This window comes from Terrapene carolina, unplaced genomic scaffold (assembly GCF_002925995.2).
Source record: "Terrapene carolina triunguis isolate 2854851 unplaced genomic scaffold, T_m_triunguis-2.0 Scaffold395, whole genome shotgun sequence".
Classification (NCBI taxonomy): domain Eukaryota; kingdom Metazoa; phylum Chordata; order Testudines; family Emydidae; genus Terrapene; species Terrapene triunguis.
In genome coordinates, this window is record NW_020664746.1 from 472,164 (window position 1) to 488,229 (window position 16,066).

A 16,066-nucleotide genomic window follows, 5' to 3' on the forward strand; every position below is an offset into this window, starting at 1 on the left:
CCAGGATTCTGGGGCTGTGCCTGGGCCCTGAGATGCCGCAGGGTTCACACATCAGATCAGTGGCATGCACAGGTTTGGTTTGCACCAGTCAGACTCTAGTTAGCTTGGGGATGAGGTTCAGAAGTTTGGGAAAAAACTGCCGCCCCCAGTTCTAACGAAGTGTTATGATGAATGCTGCCCCAATGTGGTCCAGCAAACGGAGTCCACGGGAAGAGCCTGCATTCTGGGGAGGAGTGATGGTTTGAGTCCCAATGTCAATGCTGTACACCTGGACTATTTGGATCTGGATCTCCTAGCCACATGTGCTGACCTCAGCATTTTCCAGAGGTCTGTCACAGTGTAACATGGAAGGACAATACTCCTTATGGCCCACGAATAACCAGCACCATAGGAGACCCAGAAGAGCTGTATTGCTCCACTAGAGCTGGTTTCTGGGTTATCAATCCTTGCACAGGGAAGCAGGGCATTGCTAGGTGATCCCTTTGGGAGACAGCTAACAGCAAGGCACAGGGAAGAGAGTTACCCCATTGTCCCTTCATTCTGCCAGCTCCTTTTAGGCTACATCTACACTGCACACCACTGGCAGCAGCGTGTAGGGTATGCGTAGCTACATGCTGCAGTGAAAAGCAGGCTGTGTCCATACCACAATGTGTAGCTACACACAACAGCGAAAGGCTGCCTGAGCCTTTCTCCACTACCAGAGCCTCTCTTGCAGCAATGGGAAGGCAGTGGGGCACGACCTACTTGTAGCAGTGTAAACCGGGGAAAACACTACTTGGATGTGCAGAGAGCCATGTAGGGTAATAACCTGAAGCTCTGGAGTGTCTTTATATGCCTAAGTAGTGCCTCAGCGTCTAGACTGCTATTTATACCTGTGCTAGGGGTGTGTGCAGTGTGTATACTCCACACGCTGCCATAAGGAGTGTGCAGTGTAGATGTATCTTTAGACACTGCAAGTGCTGTAGCCAAGTGGCTTTTGCTCCAGGAGCTTTCCTGGGGGAAGCTGTGATTGTGCAGGAGAAAAGGACCCAGGTGCAGTGTGTTTAGCTGGGTTTTGCTCTTGAGCTTGTACGGCTGTGAAATCCTGGCAGGGCAGTTTGGGTTCTTTCCCAAGATACCGTGCTCAGCCCAGACTGCTGCAGCTCTCTTCTCTTGGCTAACAACACTGGGTTTTAATAGCTCCTCTTTTGGAGCTGGGTCCAATTTCAACAGTGATCATGCAGTGGGCATTTAAGTCCCTCTTGGATCAGAAAAATCCTGACACCCTGCTGGCATCTCTCCCACAAAGGTTCTGGGATAGCCACATTCTGGCCTGCTCCCAAGAGCCTTAGACACGGGCATCAGAGGCAGCTCTGCCAGCCCCTGTCCTGGATCTACTGGTTACGTCTCTCTGCCACTTTGCTGAATTTTCTGTCTCCATTTCTACCTTGTGCTGTCCAGCCCCAAGCTGCCCCAGCCTCCCTAGTCCATGCCCTGCATCTTCCTGGAATAGCACTGGACCACTTTAGATGCACTTATTACTGCTTACATTGACCCGGGAGAGAAGGGGCATGAAGACATGGCACACACATTTCTTCCCTTAAGCCTGGAGGTGAAGTCATGACTCCATGGCCCTCCCCCTGCATCCCGTGGGGCCTGGAAGTATGAGTGGAGCACACAGACAGCTCCCAGGCCTAGAATACTTCCTGCTAAGTCATCAAACTGGCCTGGTTATTTTAGCCTTTGTTCTGAGTCAAACTGCCATTTCCCCTCTGTTCTGCGCTCCTCGGGGTGACCCATCTCAAGGAACCCCCTAGCAGCACATCATGAACCGGAACCCAGTGCTGCCAGAATGATGTTAACACAATCAGCAGTGCCCTGATCCCAGAGCAACCGGCTGTTGCTTCAGCTACCACTGACAAGAGCACTGCATAACTGGAGGGGGGTCAGCAGAGGGGAATGCCTTCCCTGCCCTTGGAGCCAGCTAGCCAGTCCGCACTAGTGCTGCCGTCCTGCTGAAAGCCCGGCATTACCAGCAGCAGCAACAATTGTGGGTTCCTCCTCAAGGGAAAACTTGGCGTCCCTCCAGCTGCATTATTTTCCAGTACCCTGAGCAGGCATGGAACTGCGGTCCCCACCCCTGACTTCCTGTCCACCTGAATGGACTTAACAAGGCAGCAGCTTTTCCTCAACGGGAGTCTGAGGCAGAGATGGTTAAAAAAAGAAGCTATTCCTTTCAATCCTGACAGTTTCCTGCAGCAACTTTGTCCTGCAGCTCTCCCAGCCTGCACCTTTACAGCCACTTTACAGGAACTTTCCACCCTCTAAGAAACAGGAGAGGCTGAGTAGAGGGAGAGAACAGCACTTACAGATAGAGGTTCTGATGATTCATCCTCTTCTCCTTCCTCCCGATTGTCTTCGATTTCATCCATCACTTCGGCCTTTGCCTCCGCCACCAGCTCGCGCAGGGCTCGGTTGCTGGTGACCTTGTTAACGAAGGAATGCTGCAAACCCAATCACACGCGTGTTAGAAAGATTCCCACCTCTGAACAGGCCGTGTCAGAGAACACTGGGGCAAACAGACTCAGTTTATTTTCCATTTCTAGTCAGTTTCTAAGGCCCTCGCCAGCTAGCTAGCATTACTAGCTTTCCTAGGCTGAAATAAGCTCAATCCGCCTTGTTGGCACCGTAGATTCAAATGTCCCGCCAGAGATCAGAAAGCCTGGCAGTTAAAGACAGTTTCAGCCGTTAGCTGTGCCTATTTGTGGATATAAATCCAGAGCTTTACATTGTTTTGAACTCCGTTTTGTGTGATACAAGGTATGAGGGACTGCATGTGGATACAAATGTCCTAAACACTATCCAGCCTTGCAAAATACAGCGTTAACATTCACCAAACAGAGCAACAGCGGCATTTAAACAAAAGGCACTTGCTGCCATAGGGATACAGTACGATGCCCTCTCCTTGACACCGAATGACTCGGGAGTGTCTCCGTGATGCATGCATGGTGTGGGTCTCATCTGAAGGAGAGTGGCATCTTTAAGAACCATATGTGTAAACAGAGTGGAGAGATGTGTAATGGAAATTGCAGTCAAATCCCTAGGCACACACAGAGCATGCATTTGTGCTAAGCTTCATCAAGAGGCCAGGGAGTGTACTGTATACTTCCTGTTATTGACTAAGGTAAACATACCCCCAGTCAAACTTTTCTGGGTGGCAAACCACAGGCTAACGCACTCTCTCATCCACTCAGGGTTATTAGGCCAGAACTATCAATTTTCCAGATCAGAAGCTGATTTAAAGAGGCACATTACATATCAAATGAAATGCTCATCAGTCAAACAAAACCACATGACTGACCACTGTGTAGAGCGTGAAGCATGAAGAAGATACGCCAGCACCATAAGTTCTTCAGATAGCGGTAAAAAGCATTTAGCGTTTTATGTTTTTGAAGGGTGAGGGTGGAGATGTGAATTTAACTTCAAACAGCATCTGCCACCTTGGCATGTCTGGGAAATCAGAGCCCATTCCTGCTCCCATTGGAGTCAAGCGCAGTTTTGTCATTGGCTTCAATGGGAACAGCTTTCGAAAGCTGTAGTGCCCAAAACGTAGCAGGCACTTTCTAAACAGAGGATGAGATTGTGTACTCTGGGGCAGGGACAATCTAAAAGAGAGACGGGGGGAGGAGATGGCAACAGGCCTACACTTTGATCGTTCGACTTCATTATGGATATTCTGTACAAAAGGCCAATGCTTCTGAGTGAAGCAGCCAAACGTCAGGAAGTGACAGATTAAGATGGCCTGTGCAACCTTAACACTGATCTTCTGCGTCTACAGCACGGAAATCCACTGTACAATCAAATGCCCAGCCATCCCGGGCTAGAGTGCGAACTCTCCAGTTGCTGATCAGCCCCAGGCTCCGGCCGTTGGTGTTTAAGCATTCAGATTATTTTCCATTTCCAGTTTATGGCAGAAGCTTCTCCCTGGACAATCCCCCCCAACTAGGTCATCTGCAATATCTTGTCCCCTCCAGACATTCAGGTGACCAGACAGGATAGTGTTGTAGGAAGCTAGCCCTAAAGGCACTGCATGAATTAGTCAGTAGTGGGTGCTAAACAACTTGCAACCTCTACCCCAAATACTATGTACATCACTCCCACTCCTTGCTGATCTTTGGCTAAGAAGGACCCCAAGCATTACCCCTAAATTACTGTCTGTTGCACAAGTGCATAGGGCATTCTGGTCATACCAGAGAGTTTGTCCAGGCACAGACTTTCAACAAACAGACACAACAAAGCTCATAGCTCAGTTTGCCTGTAAGAGGGTGTTACCAGCACAGCGAGATACCCTGGAGAAGTACAAGTGGACTGTAAAACTAGGGAAGACCAGTAAGTTTTGCTTAAGACAAGGTTTGAGATGTGCATAGGTTACTTAGACCTGTGGAGTGCTTAGCAGACTCCAAGACAAGCTAAACATGCAACACAAAGGCCAGTCTGAAGGGTCAGCTCCCTTGAGGACATCTGCCTACCTCCAGTAGCTGTGCTGCACTTGGCCGAGTTTCAGGGTTCTTATCAAGTGCCGTCTTCAGGAAGTCTTTGAACTCTGGGGACCTTAAAACACATAATGATTGGCAAGGAACTCCCTGGATGGAGTCTGCATAGCACGCAGCGCAAACAGCTGAGCCCAGCATCACTGGGAAGCCACAGCAAAGAGCTTCCGTGCTCTCATACGTGCAGTAGTCATTTGTCTTCTTACCATTTAGAAGGGCAGTTGAGAGTGGGAGGGTCAGACTTGGCAATCTTCAGCAGGACTCGCATGGGGTTGAGTTCATGGTGAGGGGGCTCTATCTGGGCCATTTCTATCAGCGTTATACCCAGGGACCAGATGTCGGCCTTGTAGTCATAGGGAGTGTCCTTCATGGTTTCACACATCACCACCTCAGGGGCCATCCTGCGAGGGCAAGCACAAGGGGGAGTGGGGACTGTCTGAGGCATCCTGCTACCAAAACAAGCATGTTTCCAAGAGTAGCCTGACTGCACACAAGCCCCAGGAATCAGTATTTAAACCATCTCATTGATCTGCAACACTGCACCTTCACCTGAAATAGGACTTCACAGATAGCCAAGGGGGAACAGCAGCTTTCCCACGGTTTGACAAGACCCATATTTCCCCTCCTCCTCCCCCATTCCCAGATCAGTAGAGCGCGCCTAGGCAGTCTGTGAAAACCTCCAGGGCGGTGACATCTGGCAGGGATGCTACTTCAGACAATAAATTAATGCTCATTGATCCCATTCCTTCAGCACAAGGGTGATTTAGAGATTAAATTCCTGGAGTGAGTTGTGGCTCCCATGCACTTGGAGCTGCTTCAAAGAACATTCCACCATATGTGGTGGGGGAGGAGGAAGGAGAGAGAGCACATGTCCCAGATTCCACCCACTTCCAAGTTGTAGGAATTGCACTAGGTTGGAGGGAGGGGTGCCATTCCAACAGAAGAGTATTCCTGTTTGTCTCCAGCTGCCCCAACACACTCCTTGCTGCCCCTTTATGACATACACAGTTGGGGAGACTCTTGAAAGCAGAGAGGGTACGGAACAGATATTTTAGTTATTTTTTTCTTAAGATTTCTGAACGTATGCTAAAATCCTCCAATCCACACTTGATAAGGCAACCTGGTTAAGTGGACCCTACATTCATCACATCCTCGTCCCTAGCAAGACAATGTTTTACTCTAGATTTCCGGTCTGACCTCCAAAAGGTGCTGAAAATGCACAGCTCCCACTGAATTCACCTTTCAACATAAGGCTGCTGAACAAGCCAGTTTACTCACCAGTAAGGGGTCCCGATGAAGGAATCTCGTCTCTGCAAAGTTTTAATGTTTTTGGCAGACACTCCGAAGTCAGCTGCAAAGAGATTAATCACATTAGATGCTCTAAAAGAACCAAAAGGCCTTTCAGAATTGTAAAGCAAAGGCAAGAGTGCTGTGCAGCATGAATATGCATCCTCTCTAGACCAAATATTGTGAATTAAATGTACCTATGAGTGCATGAGTTCCTTCCACCCGTGAGACCCTAAGAATATTTCTCCAGGTTAATGGACCTCTTTGCAAGACATGAAAGAGCAGATACTCCATGCAAGCCCATTTGCTAAGTCTCTTAGAGGCACAACTTGTTAACAAGAAGTCTTACTTTTGAGACATAAATAAGGCAAAGAGTCAAAATTACCTCCTTTCCCTTCCCCGCAACCCAACAAACGGTAATTATCGAGTGACATTAGCCATCTCCCTCCTGGTTAACAGGAAGCATTCTGTGCCTGCTACAGAACAGACACTTTAGCCAGCACCAACCAACTCAATAAGACTACCCAAGCAACCTCATGCCCTGGGTGTCCCTAAGCCTCTAACTGCCAGAAGCTGGAAGTGGATAACAGGGATGGACCACTCAATAATTGCCCTGTTCTGTTCATTCCCTCTGAAGCATCTGGGATTGGCTACTGTTGGAAGACAGGATACTGGGGTAGATGGACCATTGATCTGACCCAGTATGGCCATTCTCATGACTCTAAGAGATCATCAGTTTTGCTCTCATTACAGCCCAGCCCCGTCTCTGTGGTTCTTCGTCTCTTTGGAAGTTTCCTTCCCCCATCCCATCATATATCCCTTAAGGAGCTGACTTAGAAGGGTCAAGTGATTCTGGGTTGCTGATCCCAAGGCCATAGGAAGATTTAAATGGTTGCCAGTTCACTGGTTCACATGTAATTAACTGGAACAGATCTCAGTCCTGTTCCCAGACACATCATAAAAGCCCATCATCACTACCAGCACCATCATTCCTGTTGGCAGCCTCAAGAGAGAGGCCTTGTGCAATACGGGCTGGGCTGCAGAGAACGAATTGCCTCTCATCCCTAAGGAGTAGAGGAAGGTCAATTCAACTCAGGCTCACAGCGTGTTGGCAGAGCAGCTCTTTAGGGAAGCTTGCCCTGCCTTGTGCCAGTCCTGCTCTGTGGATAGAGGAATTAGTCCAGTCTCCAGCCGTGCCAGTCTGGCATCTTACTCTAGCATTGATATTCTCCTGGGAAAGGGGAGACTGTAGAATACTGTCTATTTTTGCTTTGCACATGTTTCACACCCAAAGTACAATTTCTGGGCATCCTGCAAGATGTGAAACAAAACAAACAGTGATTAAAATAACAGCAGAACCATCATTGCAACGAGTGACTGGACAGAAGAGAGATGCTCTACACGTAATACAACTCTATTCCTTTCGCTATTGTAACCACAATTGCAGAACAGCAGGAAAATTCTGCACGTGTTGGCATCACTTGTGATACATTTTTCAGTGGAGAATTCATAATGCATGATCCAAAGCCGCTGCCTGACCCGGAGTGACTGTTCAACAAGCCAGCGTGTTACAGTACCCCTGAAGACGTTCAGGCGGAAGACCTGGTGAAGCAATTTCCTGAAGGATCTGCAAGCCAGACCAACACTTCCTCCCCGTAGGAAATCCCCTTACACGAGAGCTGATGGGAAAAAGAGAGACAGACATTCTCCCCTTCCTCATTCCCATCTCCCATTTGCTCAGCTGCCAAACCTGAGCTTCAGGTTAAAGAAAATCTATAGAGCAGCATGTTTCTGAAAGCTGAGTTGCAGCCAGTAGGCAGCCGGTGTTGTTCAAGCAGCAACGACTTTATTCCTTCCAACTGTCTTCCTTCCGTTCTAGCCTTCTGCCCCAGTAGCATGCAGAAAATTTCCCAGCATCTTTACTTCCACCAGGTATTAAGTAAACTCCTCAGATTAAACACACTGGCTAGTTTCACAGCAGATTTTGCTTCACAAGCATGTATCCTACCGAGTGACATCAAGCCCGCCCCCTTCCTCCTATAACCATACCCAATAGATAAGGAAGAGAAGCAAGGCTTCAGAGCAGGAGACCCTTACAAACCAGTGCACATTACCCCTCTCCCATTGGAGGGATATTTTGCCTTTGAAAAAATGTCAACCTGAAGTTTTGTTTCTGACATACAGATAACAACCACAGCTTCTTAAAATGTGGCTTGTAAGAGACTATGCACAGTTGCTAAGAGTTTATTACAATACAGTCACAAGTACAGCAAAGCTACTCAGGGGAGACTGAATCGCCACTAATTCAGAATTATACACCTAGCAAGCACGCACCCATCTTCTCTCTCTGTGACACCCCAACTAAAAGCTCACCGAGTTTGATATCTCCATCCTGGGTCAGTAGTACATTGCCTGCCTTTAAGTCACGGTGGATGATCTTTTTACTGTGGAGGTAGACAAGAGCCTCTAACATCTGGCGGCAAATCACTTGAATCTGGGGTTCCGTCAGGCCTCGATCCAACTCTGCAGAGAGACAACAGTTAAACCAAGAGGGGATTAGAGAGGCTTCACTTGAGCAACAGATGCAGCCTGTGCCCCAGACCCTGTGCAGCAGACTGTATATGGCCACTATACATCTGTTAGGTCAGTGGGACACCAATACAAATCGCTCTAGTATTGAGAAAGTTAATTCCCTAAGCTCACAGCACAATATTCCCACATGCTTTCAGAACTGGTGTACTATTGAACCCCCCGGGACACACAGGGGCTCAACTGGCACGAGAGCATCACAGATGATACACACATTTCCCTTTGAGGGAAACCAATAGATCAGTCATCCTTGGAATCCTAAAAGGGAGTCTGATTTCCCACCTTGAGGGCTGGACACAAGTACTCACCACTGGGGCACCGTGGAGAGAACAGACCTGAACTCTAATTGCAGGAGACCCCAGAATCTGCACTGGGATACGGATTTGCACACTAAGGCAAGGACGACTGCAATCCTTGCCCCAAACAGTGAGAAGCTGGCCACAAGGCAGTGTGGGCACAGGGAGAGACGAGACCTGAGCGGTGCTAGGCCTAGTCACCAGACACGTGCACAATTCATATACATTTGTCGGCCCAACGGTAACTACAGCAGCCTTCTATTTCTGCAGCTCGTTGGGACGCCCAAGAAACAAAGTTATGCTCCTGTGTGCTCTCCCCCACCCATCAGGGAGATCCTCACTCTATGACCTTTATCCCAAGGCACCATCTCAGCAAACCATCTACCTTGCAGAATGTTGAGAAGAGTCAGGCCTCCACTCCCCTCTCCCCACCCAGCCTCCTTGTGTTAATCTTCCCTCTGTGCCCAAAGTTTAGTAAAAAATAGATGTAGATGTGTTCCGGGCAGCTAGAATAACCTATTGTATACCAAAGGAGGGGGCAGACTCAAGGACTGAAGGGAGCTTATGTTAAGTAGGACAGCCATTCATTCAAAGCCAAGGAACTTAATCACAGAATCAGAGAAAAGATGCTGGTTCAGCTGTTTTGTTCTTATCCCTGCTTTTCCACCTCCCCCTTCCCTTCAGTAACTCAAGGCTGGAGATTTTCAGTGACCCTCAGGTACAAGCCTGGCCGAAGCAAGGCTTTCAATGCACAGCTGTTCAGGAGTGTGCTATCAAGACAAAGTCAAAGGCAAATGTAAATGGTCATGATTTTCCCACCCCTCTTGTTTTCCAGATCACCTCTACTGTTAAGAAACTCTTAGTCAGACCCTCTTGGGACTGATTTACCTACATGGGCAGCAGCCTTTCCCGATCCCCAATCACCTATTTAATATACCCCGATACTGGTAACAATGGAACTGGGAGATTATGGCAACATCACCATCCCTTGGCTAGTATGGCCAGGCCAGTCAGGTAGGATTTCGTAATACCTGTTTCCTCCCTCCCCCATTCTGAATCATATCCTCTGCAAGGCTGGCTGCCTATGAAACAGGAGATACCAGGCCTGAACAGACAGGAGTCTAGAGCCCCAACAGACTTCGCTTCCCTAGTTTCTGTTAGATGGGTTGGAGCTCTCCTGCCCTGCTGGGACCTACCATTCAGCTGGAAAGCTCAACCATAGCAAATCCATACCACAGCCCCAGCACTGTGAGTGCAGCTTCGCAGCAGAGAGTGCATCGTCCCTTATCAACCGGGCATCCTTGCCCCCGAACACGGACGGCAGGCTAGCGTAAGATGCGGTGATTTGGACACCACAGCAGAACACTGCAGTTCTTTAGGCAAGTTTCCTGAATTAGGCACATGTTTCCGATTTGCAGACTGGGAACTGAAAGTGATGAGCCTGGGCTCAGCACACTTCCGCAGGAGAAAATAGTCAGATCTTCATGAACACTGGGGGGAAAAAAACCCAGGAGAAAGTGACCAAAATTGAGGTTGTGACCTTGTCCCAGTCTCAAGATGAGCAGAGACCAGGAGCACTGTTCTCACTCCCCAGCAGGGGGAGCCTTTTTTTTTTTTTTAGGGAGAGACTGTGTCTTTATATAGGTTTGTACTGTGCCTAGCACAATGGGGCTGACATGCCAATTGGGGCTGCTGGGTGCAACTGTGCTGCTCTAGCTGACATCAATATGCTTCGTAGCAATTAAAGGCCAGCTCCTCTCAATTGGAGGCAGGGCCCACATGTAGAAGGGAGGAGTTAAAGTGGTAGCTTCATGGCATCAATGTAAGGGCTTGTCTACACTGGTAATTAACAGCTGCAATTTCTCCCTCTCGAGCGCAGCAAGTTGCAGCGCTGTAAAGCGCCAGTGTAAACAGTGCCCCAGCGCTGGGAGCTACGCCCCTCGTGAAGGTGGTTTTTTAAGAGTTTTAGGAGAGCTCTCTCCCAGCGCTGCACCGTGACCACACAAGGTCATTGTCAGTGTAGCACTGTCAGCGTAGACTAGCCCTTAGTCTCAGTCTGCTCTAACACTAGCTGTTTCAATGGATTACTGATGCCAGGGGTGGAAGGAGACTTGGAGAGACTCAATGTCAATGACACCCAGATTAATAGCTAAACCCCTTTTCCTTTTACTGGAGGGCTTTCCTTAGGAGCATACAAGTGACACGATATCAGTGTGCTGTATAAATAGGGTCCCAAACAGACCTCCTCAGGCAGAAAGTATTATAGGCACCCATCCCCCCTAAAAATCACCCCCACCCCACTGCTTGCCAGCACTGAGCAATCTATAGACCATGCAGCAGACTGACACAAGTAGCTAGGAAGATGCCCAGAGGTTGCCACAATAAACCTAGCCAACACGCAGATTATGGAGGAGAGGCAGAGGCTCCATAGTTAAGGCTGCAGCAGAATTTCTATTTAGTTACACAGAAAACCACGACCCACCACCCTACAAAAGCCATGCAAGAAGCCACGCCCTGGGAGGGTAGTGGAGGATGTCACATCTGCTGCTAAGGAGCACAGGAACATTACATGAAGAGGAGGGCGCTGCCCCGCAGTCCTTTGGGTGCAGATTTCTCTGTCTCCGACATGTCCCTAGTCAAAGTAAGGATATTGATTTGCGGCACTTACCTAGCATGACCGCATCCACTGCCCCACCAGGGCAAAACTCAATCATGATCTAGCAAAACAAAGAGATAGGGGTTAAAATCCATTATAAACAGAGATCTGAAACCTGTATTTCTGAGTACAGCCCACGTGACAGGGAAAAGGGAGCAAAAGGGCTTGTGTTGGAGTCAAACCTACTTCCCCCTCCCCACTCAAACAAGGCTAGCTCTTGGGAACCCTCTGCACTGTTCAGATTTATTCACCATTCTTGCAGCAGCACAGAGACACTCAGTGGTTTTTGTTAGCCAGAGTTTTATTCCTGATGCTACAAAACCACAAGTTCTACATGTGCCATGTTCTCCCTGGAGTGAGATCTCTCGCAGGCAATCATGGGACAGAATCCACATGGCACTCTGTTGTTCCCGACAGAAAGGGCGTACACACGCAGAGCACATCTCTCCGAGAGCTTCCCTGAGGTCCCAACGGAGCCACAATCTGAGGAAGCAGGACAGAGCTTTACTTGGCTACAGTGACGGAAGTTTTGTTTTCTTATTACTCTGACACGCACGTGAATCAAAGCCAGCCTAGACCCTCATACCTGGAGGCCCATCTGGAGCAGCCTTAAGGTTTCAGTTCCGTCTTCATGTTTGTTTACAGCTTTTAATGGCCACTGGGAGCAGGGGCTGTTCCAGGGCTGTGGACTTGCCAACAGGATGAGATAGCTGTCATACCAGAGAGCTGACGTGGCTGGAATTACTATGTCACTTTTTTTTGAAAAGGGGCTTTTTTACGTTTGGTTTTGATTGCTCCATAGTTAGCAGCCTTCTCCTGATTTTAGAAGTGATTTGAGGAAAAACATCTCAGCACAGAGCTGTAGTCAACTGCCAGATCTTTGTTACCTCCACTATGGAGGATTTACTACATATCTGCTGGTATCCCAGCATCCTCCTGCACCATCACCACCACCCTTCAAGGCCGAGTCCCAGAAAGTTAGGTTGACCCAACTACGTCACTCTAGGATGTGAAAAATTCACACCCCTGAGAGATGTAGTTAAGCCGACCTAAGCCCTTGTGTAGACAGCACTAGGTCGCTGGAATAATTCTTTCCTCAAACTAGCTACTTCCTCTTGGAGAGGTGGATTTACTACAGCAATGGAAGAACGCTTTCTGTCTAGTACAGACATAGCCACAGTGACTAACCTTCTAGCATCCCCTCACCCAGTGCTGCTTCCTAATCTGTTGGTATGATCACTGCTGAAGAGCCGGGCCCTGCGCCAAGAGCCCAGTGGTGTGAGAGAAGACAAATCTCCCACACGTGGTATAAAGCTGCAGCCACCAGGCTAGCCCTCCTTGCTGTGCTGCTGCTCACGCAGCCGCCAAGATGCTACTTGCGGAAAGTGCCAGCAGAAGCCATGTGGATACCATATTTCCATGCAGAAAGCTAAGAGGCTTTCCAAATTGACTGGCAAATGCTAATACGACTGCAGCCTGGCTAGTGATTTACTCCTCGCTCAAGAACAAAAGCCTCTACTTAGCAGGATTAGGCACAGTAATGGATTAGTGCCGTTTGAGATTACGCCTCAGCGGGCTGCAGTGCTAGATGATCACACAACTGTGCCCGTCAGGAGATCCCAAGCAAAGAGGCTGCAGCACTGGAGCCTCAGAATCACATAAGACTGCTTTGCTGTATGTTAGAGAGGGATCTCATCCAGGTTGGTAGGTCCAAAGTTGGGCCACCCAAGCCCTCCAGTACTGGTCTGCAGACTGCCTGGGTTTCCACCCCTGCCTCCCACCCCCATCCATCTCAGCGAGAATGCTTCCAATGCCTTACTTCGAAAAGAGCAGCTCTGTGCCAACAGCCCAGCTCCCCAGAGCAGCCCAACAACCAGAGCGTGCATTATGGGACAGAAGTGGGCTCAGATAAGCAAAGAGTCCATTTTCAAACTTTCAGGGGCTGAGATAAGGGTATGGAAAGATACCTTGCACTATAAAATCACCTGACGGTGTCTCTTTTCATGTCCCAGTACCATACAGGGCAACGTGCAGAGAGGTTAAAGGCCAGGGTTTACTTTTGAGGACAATAACCAAATAAGCTAAGCCCCCTTTTAGATGGGGCTACTGAGGACAGAGCTGACTGACCTGCAGCTCCGTGTGGAGCCAGGCATTTCACGCTGAGGTAGTGCTAATCCACACCGCTTTGAGGAAGGACGCTCTTATGGTTAAAAAGCACAGGACTACGACTCAGGAGATTTGGGTTTAATTCCCAGCTTTCCAACTGACTCACTGTGCAACTTTGGCCAAGTCACATCCCACTCCTTTTGCCTCAGATTGCACAGGTGTGCAATGGAAATAATGCTTCCCTGTTTCCAAGACAGCGTGAGGCATAATTCATTAGTCTCTACAATGCTTTGAGCTCCTCAGACTGAAGGTGCTATAGAATATAAGAACTGCCATACTGGGTCAGACCAAAGATCCATCTAGCCCAGTATCCTGTCTTCCAACAGTGACCAACGCCAGGTGCCCCAGAGGGAATGAACAGAACAGGTAATCATCAAGTGAGCCATCTGGTCTCCCAGTCCCAGCTTCTGGCAAATACTTGATAGAGGCAGATAATAGCAACATAACAGATAGCCATTGATGGACCTATGCTCCATGAACTTATCTAGTTCTTTTTTGAACCCTGTTACAGTCTTGGCCTTCACAACATCCTCTGGCAAGGAGTTCCACAGGTTGACTGTGCGTTGTGTGAAGAAATACTTTCATTTTTTTGTTTTAAATCTGCTGCCTATTAATTTCATTTGATGACCCCTAGTCCTTGTGTTATGAGAAGGAGTAAATAACACTTCCTTATTCACTTTCTCCACACCAGTCATGATTTTATAGACCTCTACCATATCCCCCCCTTAGTGGTCTCTTTTCCAAACTGAAAAGTCCCAGTTTTATTAATCTCTTCTCATACGGAAGCTGTTCCATATCTCTAATAATTTTTGTTGCCCTTTTTTGCCCTATAGTAGGGCAATGTACTACTTTGTGTCCCTTACAATCACTGTACAGAGAGCCAGCTGGCACTCAGGAGTCAGCGAGGAAATTGCTCTGGACAGGGTTGAGAGATCCAAGGCAGATGCGACAGCACTAGGCAAAGGCGTCTTTACCTGCAGAGTTGCGAGAAATGAGGCAGAGGCGAAGACTGGGAGAGCACTTTGAAGAGGCTGGGGAGTAGGTGGATATAAGGTGAATCGATGGAACAAGCCCAGAGAGTTTGAAAACCAGGAGAACAATTTGGAACGTGAGTCACGGAACTCACAGGAGGTGAAGGAGCTGGGACAATATGCCCCACACGCTAGCATGAGAGAGGGGTGCAGTCGTGGCATTACCTAGATTGGTGTTTAAAACTGGAGCGTCCCCAGTAGAGTAAAAACGCAGGGATTGCTCTACTGACACTGTTTCCCTGCCCCACCTCCCCTCGTGGTTCATTAGATCCATATCACAACCCAAGTGAGGCTGGGGCTGCCTCCCTTAAACCAGTTACTTTAAGTGGCATTCTCCACCCCATCCATTAGAACAAGTGGATGCAGCTCCATGCATCTGCAAGCCAAGCGTTCACACGGGATTCCCCTGCTACGCACAACCGCCAGCGAGGGGAAACTGCCAAAGGGGAAAAAGCACTTCCTCTGGATGGAGCATTAGAGGGCAAAACAATCCAGAATAATGGGGACTGGCATGGAGTTTTGTAGCAGTGGCACATTCAGTCTCATAATGGGGAAGGACAAGATGCTAAGGCTATTGAAAAATGAGAATCCCCCTCTGCTCTTTCCGGGAGCAGCAGTGTCAGAGCAGTACCATTGAAAAGGGATTGGACTCCCTTCATTCATACAGCTCAGCACCACTTACATTGCTTTCATGAAGAAGGCCCAACCAGAAGCTGCCAGTCATTGCTTGTACTACCAGGCAGCACACCTGGGTTCAGTTCTTGGACCTACCTTCGACATGGGGTTCAAACCTCGAGCTCAGCCCAGGAGCTCGAGGTAAGTCAGTCCTACATGGCCTTTGTTTAAGGGTCAGTTCAGACTCCCCGTGAGCAGCCATCAACATGCTTCCTGCGCTGTGCCAGAAGGTTCCAGCCACATGCAAGTCCCTCCAGGTCCTGTTCTGGGAGCATCCATGTTTACTTTTGTAATCTGAATTATTTGAAGCTGTAAATGGCAGGGGGCAGAGCCCCAAGAAGAGATGGGAACTCAAAGTCCAGCCCTGAGGCACTTCACCTGTAAGCAGTCCATTGACGTCAATGGGCAGAGCAAGTTCTGAGCACCTCACGGTCAGCCCCTGAGGGTACGTCTACACAGCAACTAGACACCCGCTGCTGACCTGTGCCAGCCGACCCTGGCTATAGGCCCCTGCGGGGTGGAAGGATCCCAGAGCCTGGGCTCCAGCTCCAAGCCAACCCAAACATCTACACAGCAATAAAACAGCCCCACAGCCCGAGCTCCACCGGGCCAGCCCCAGGTTTTTCTTTGCTGTGTAGACATACCCTTAGACACCCAGATGTGAAACAGGTTGCCAGACCACCCTCCTGCTGAAGCTTTTAAGGTCAAAATACTCTAAAGCATCCTCCCTCCAATGCAGGCACCACAGAGCCAGTCAGCTGACACAGGAGGGAAGTGTCATGTGCGGGGTTCTTGTGAAACAGGAGCCTGTGTCACTCCAGCTCCCCAAAGTTCCCT

General features: G+C 48.9%; 1 protein-coding gene across 1 annotated transcript in view; it reads right to left on the reverse strand.

The window, feature by feature from the left end:
• Nucleotides 1–16,066, reverse strand: part of STK10 (serine/threonine kinase 10) — a 77,945-nt gene that overhangs the window by 19,242 nt on the left and 42,637 nt on the right. The window contains exons 3-8 of the mRNA XM_026658058.2: nt 11,370–11,418; nt 8,190–8,339; nt 5,808–5,880; nt 4,736–4,930; nt 4,509–4,590; nt 2,349–2,483 (exon numbers count right to left, since the gene is read on the reverse strand). Of these exons, the coding sequence (XP_026513843.1) occupies nt 2,349–2,483; nt 4,509–4,590; nt 4,736–4,930; nt 5,808–5,880; nt 8,190–8,339; nt 11,370–11,418 (684 nt within the window). The remainder of the gene's footprint in view (nt 1–2,348; nt 2,484–4,508; nt 4,591–4,735; nt 4,931–5,807; nt 5,881–8,189; nt 8,340–11,369; nt 11,419–16,066) is intronic.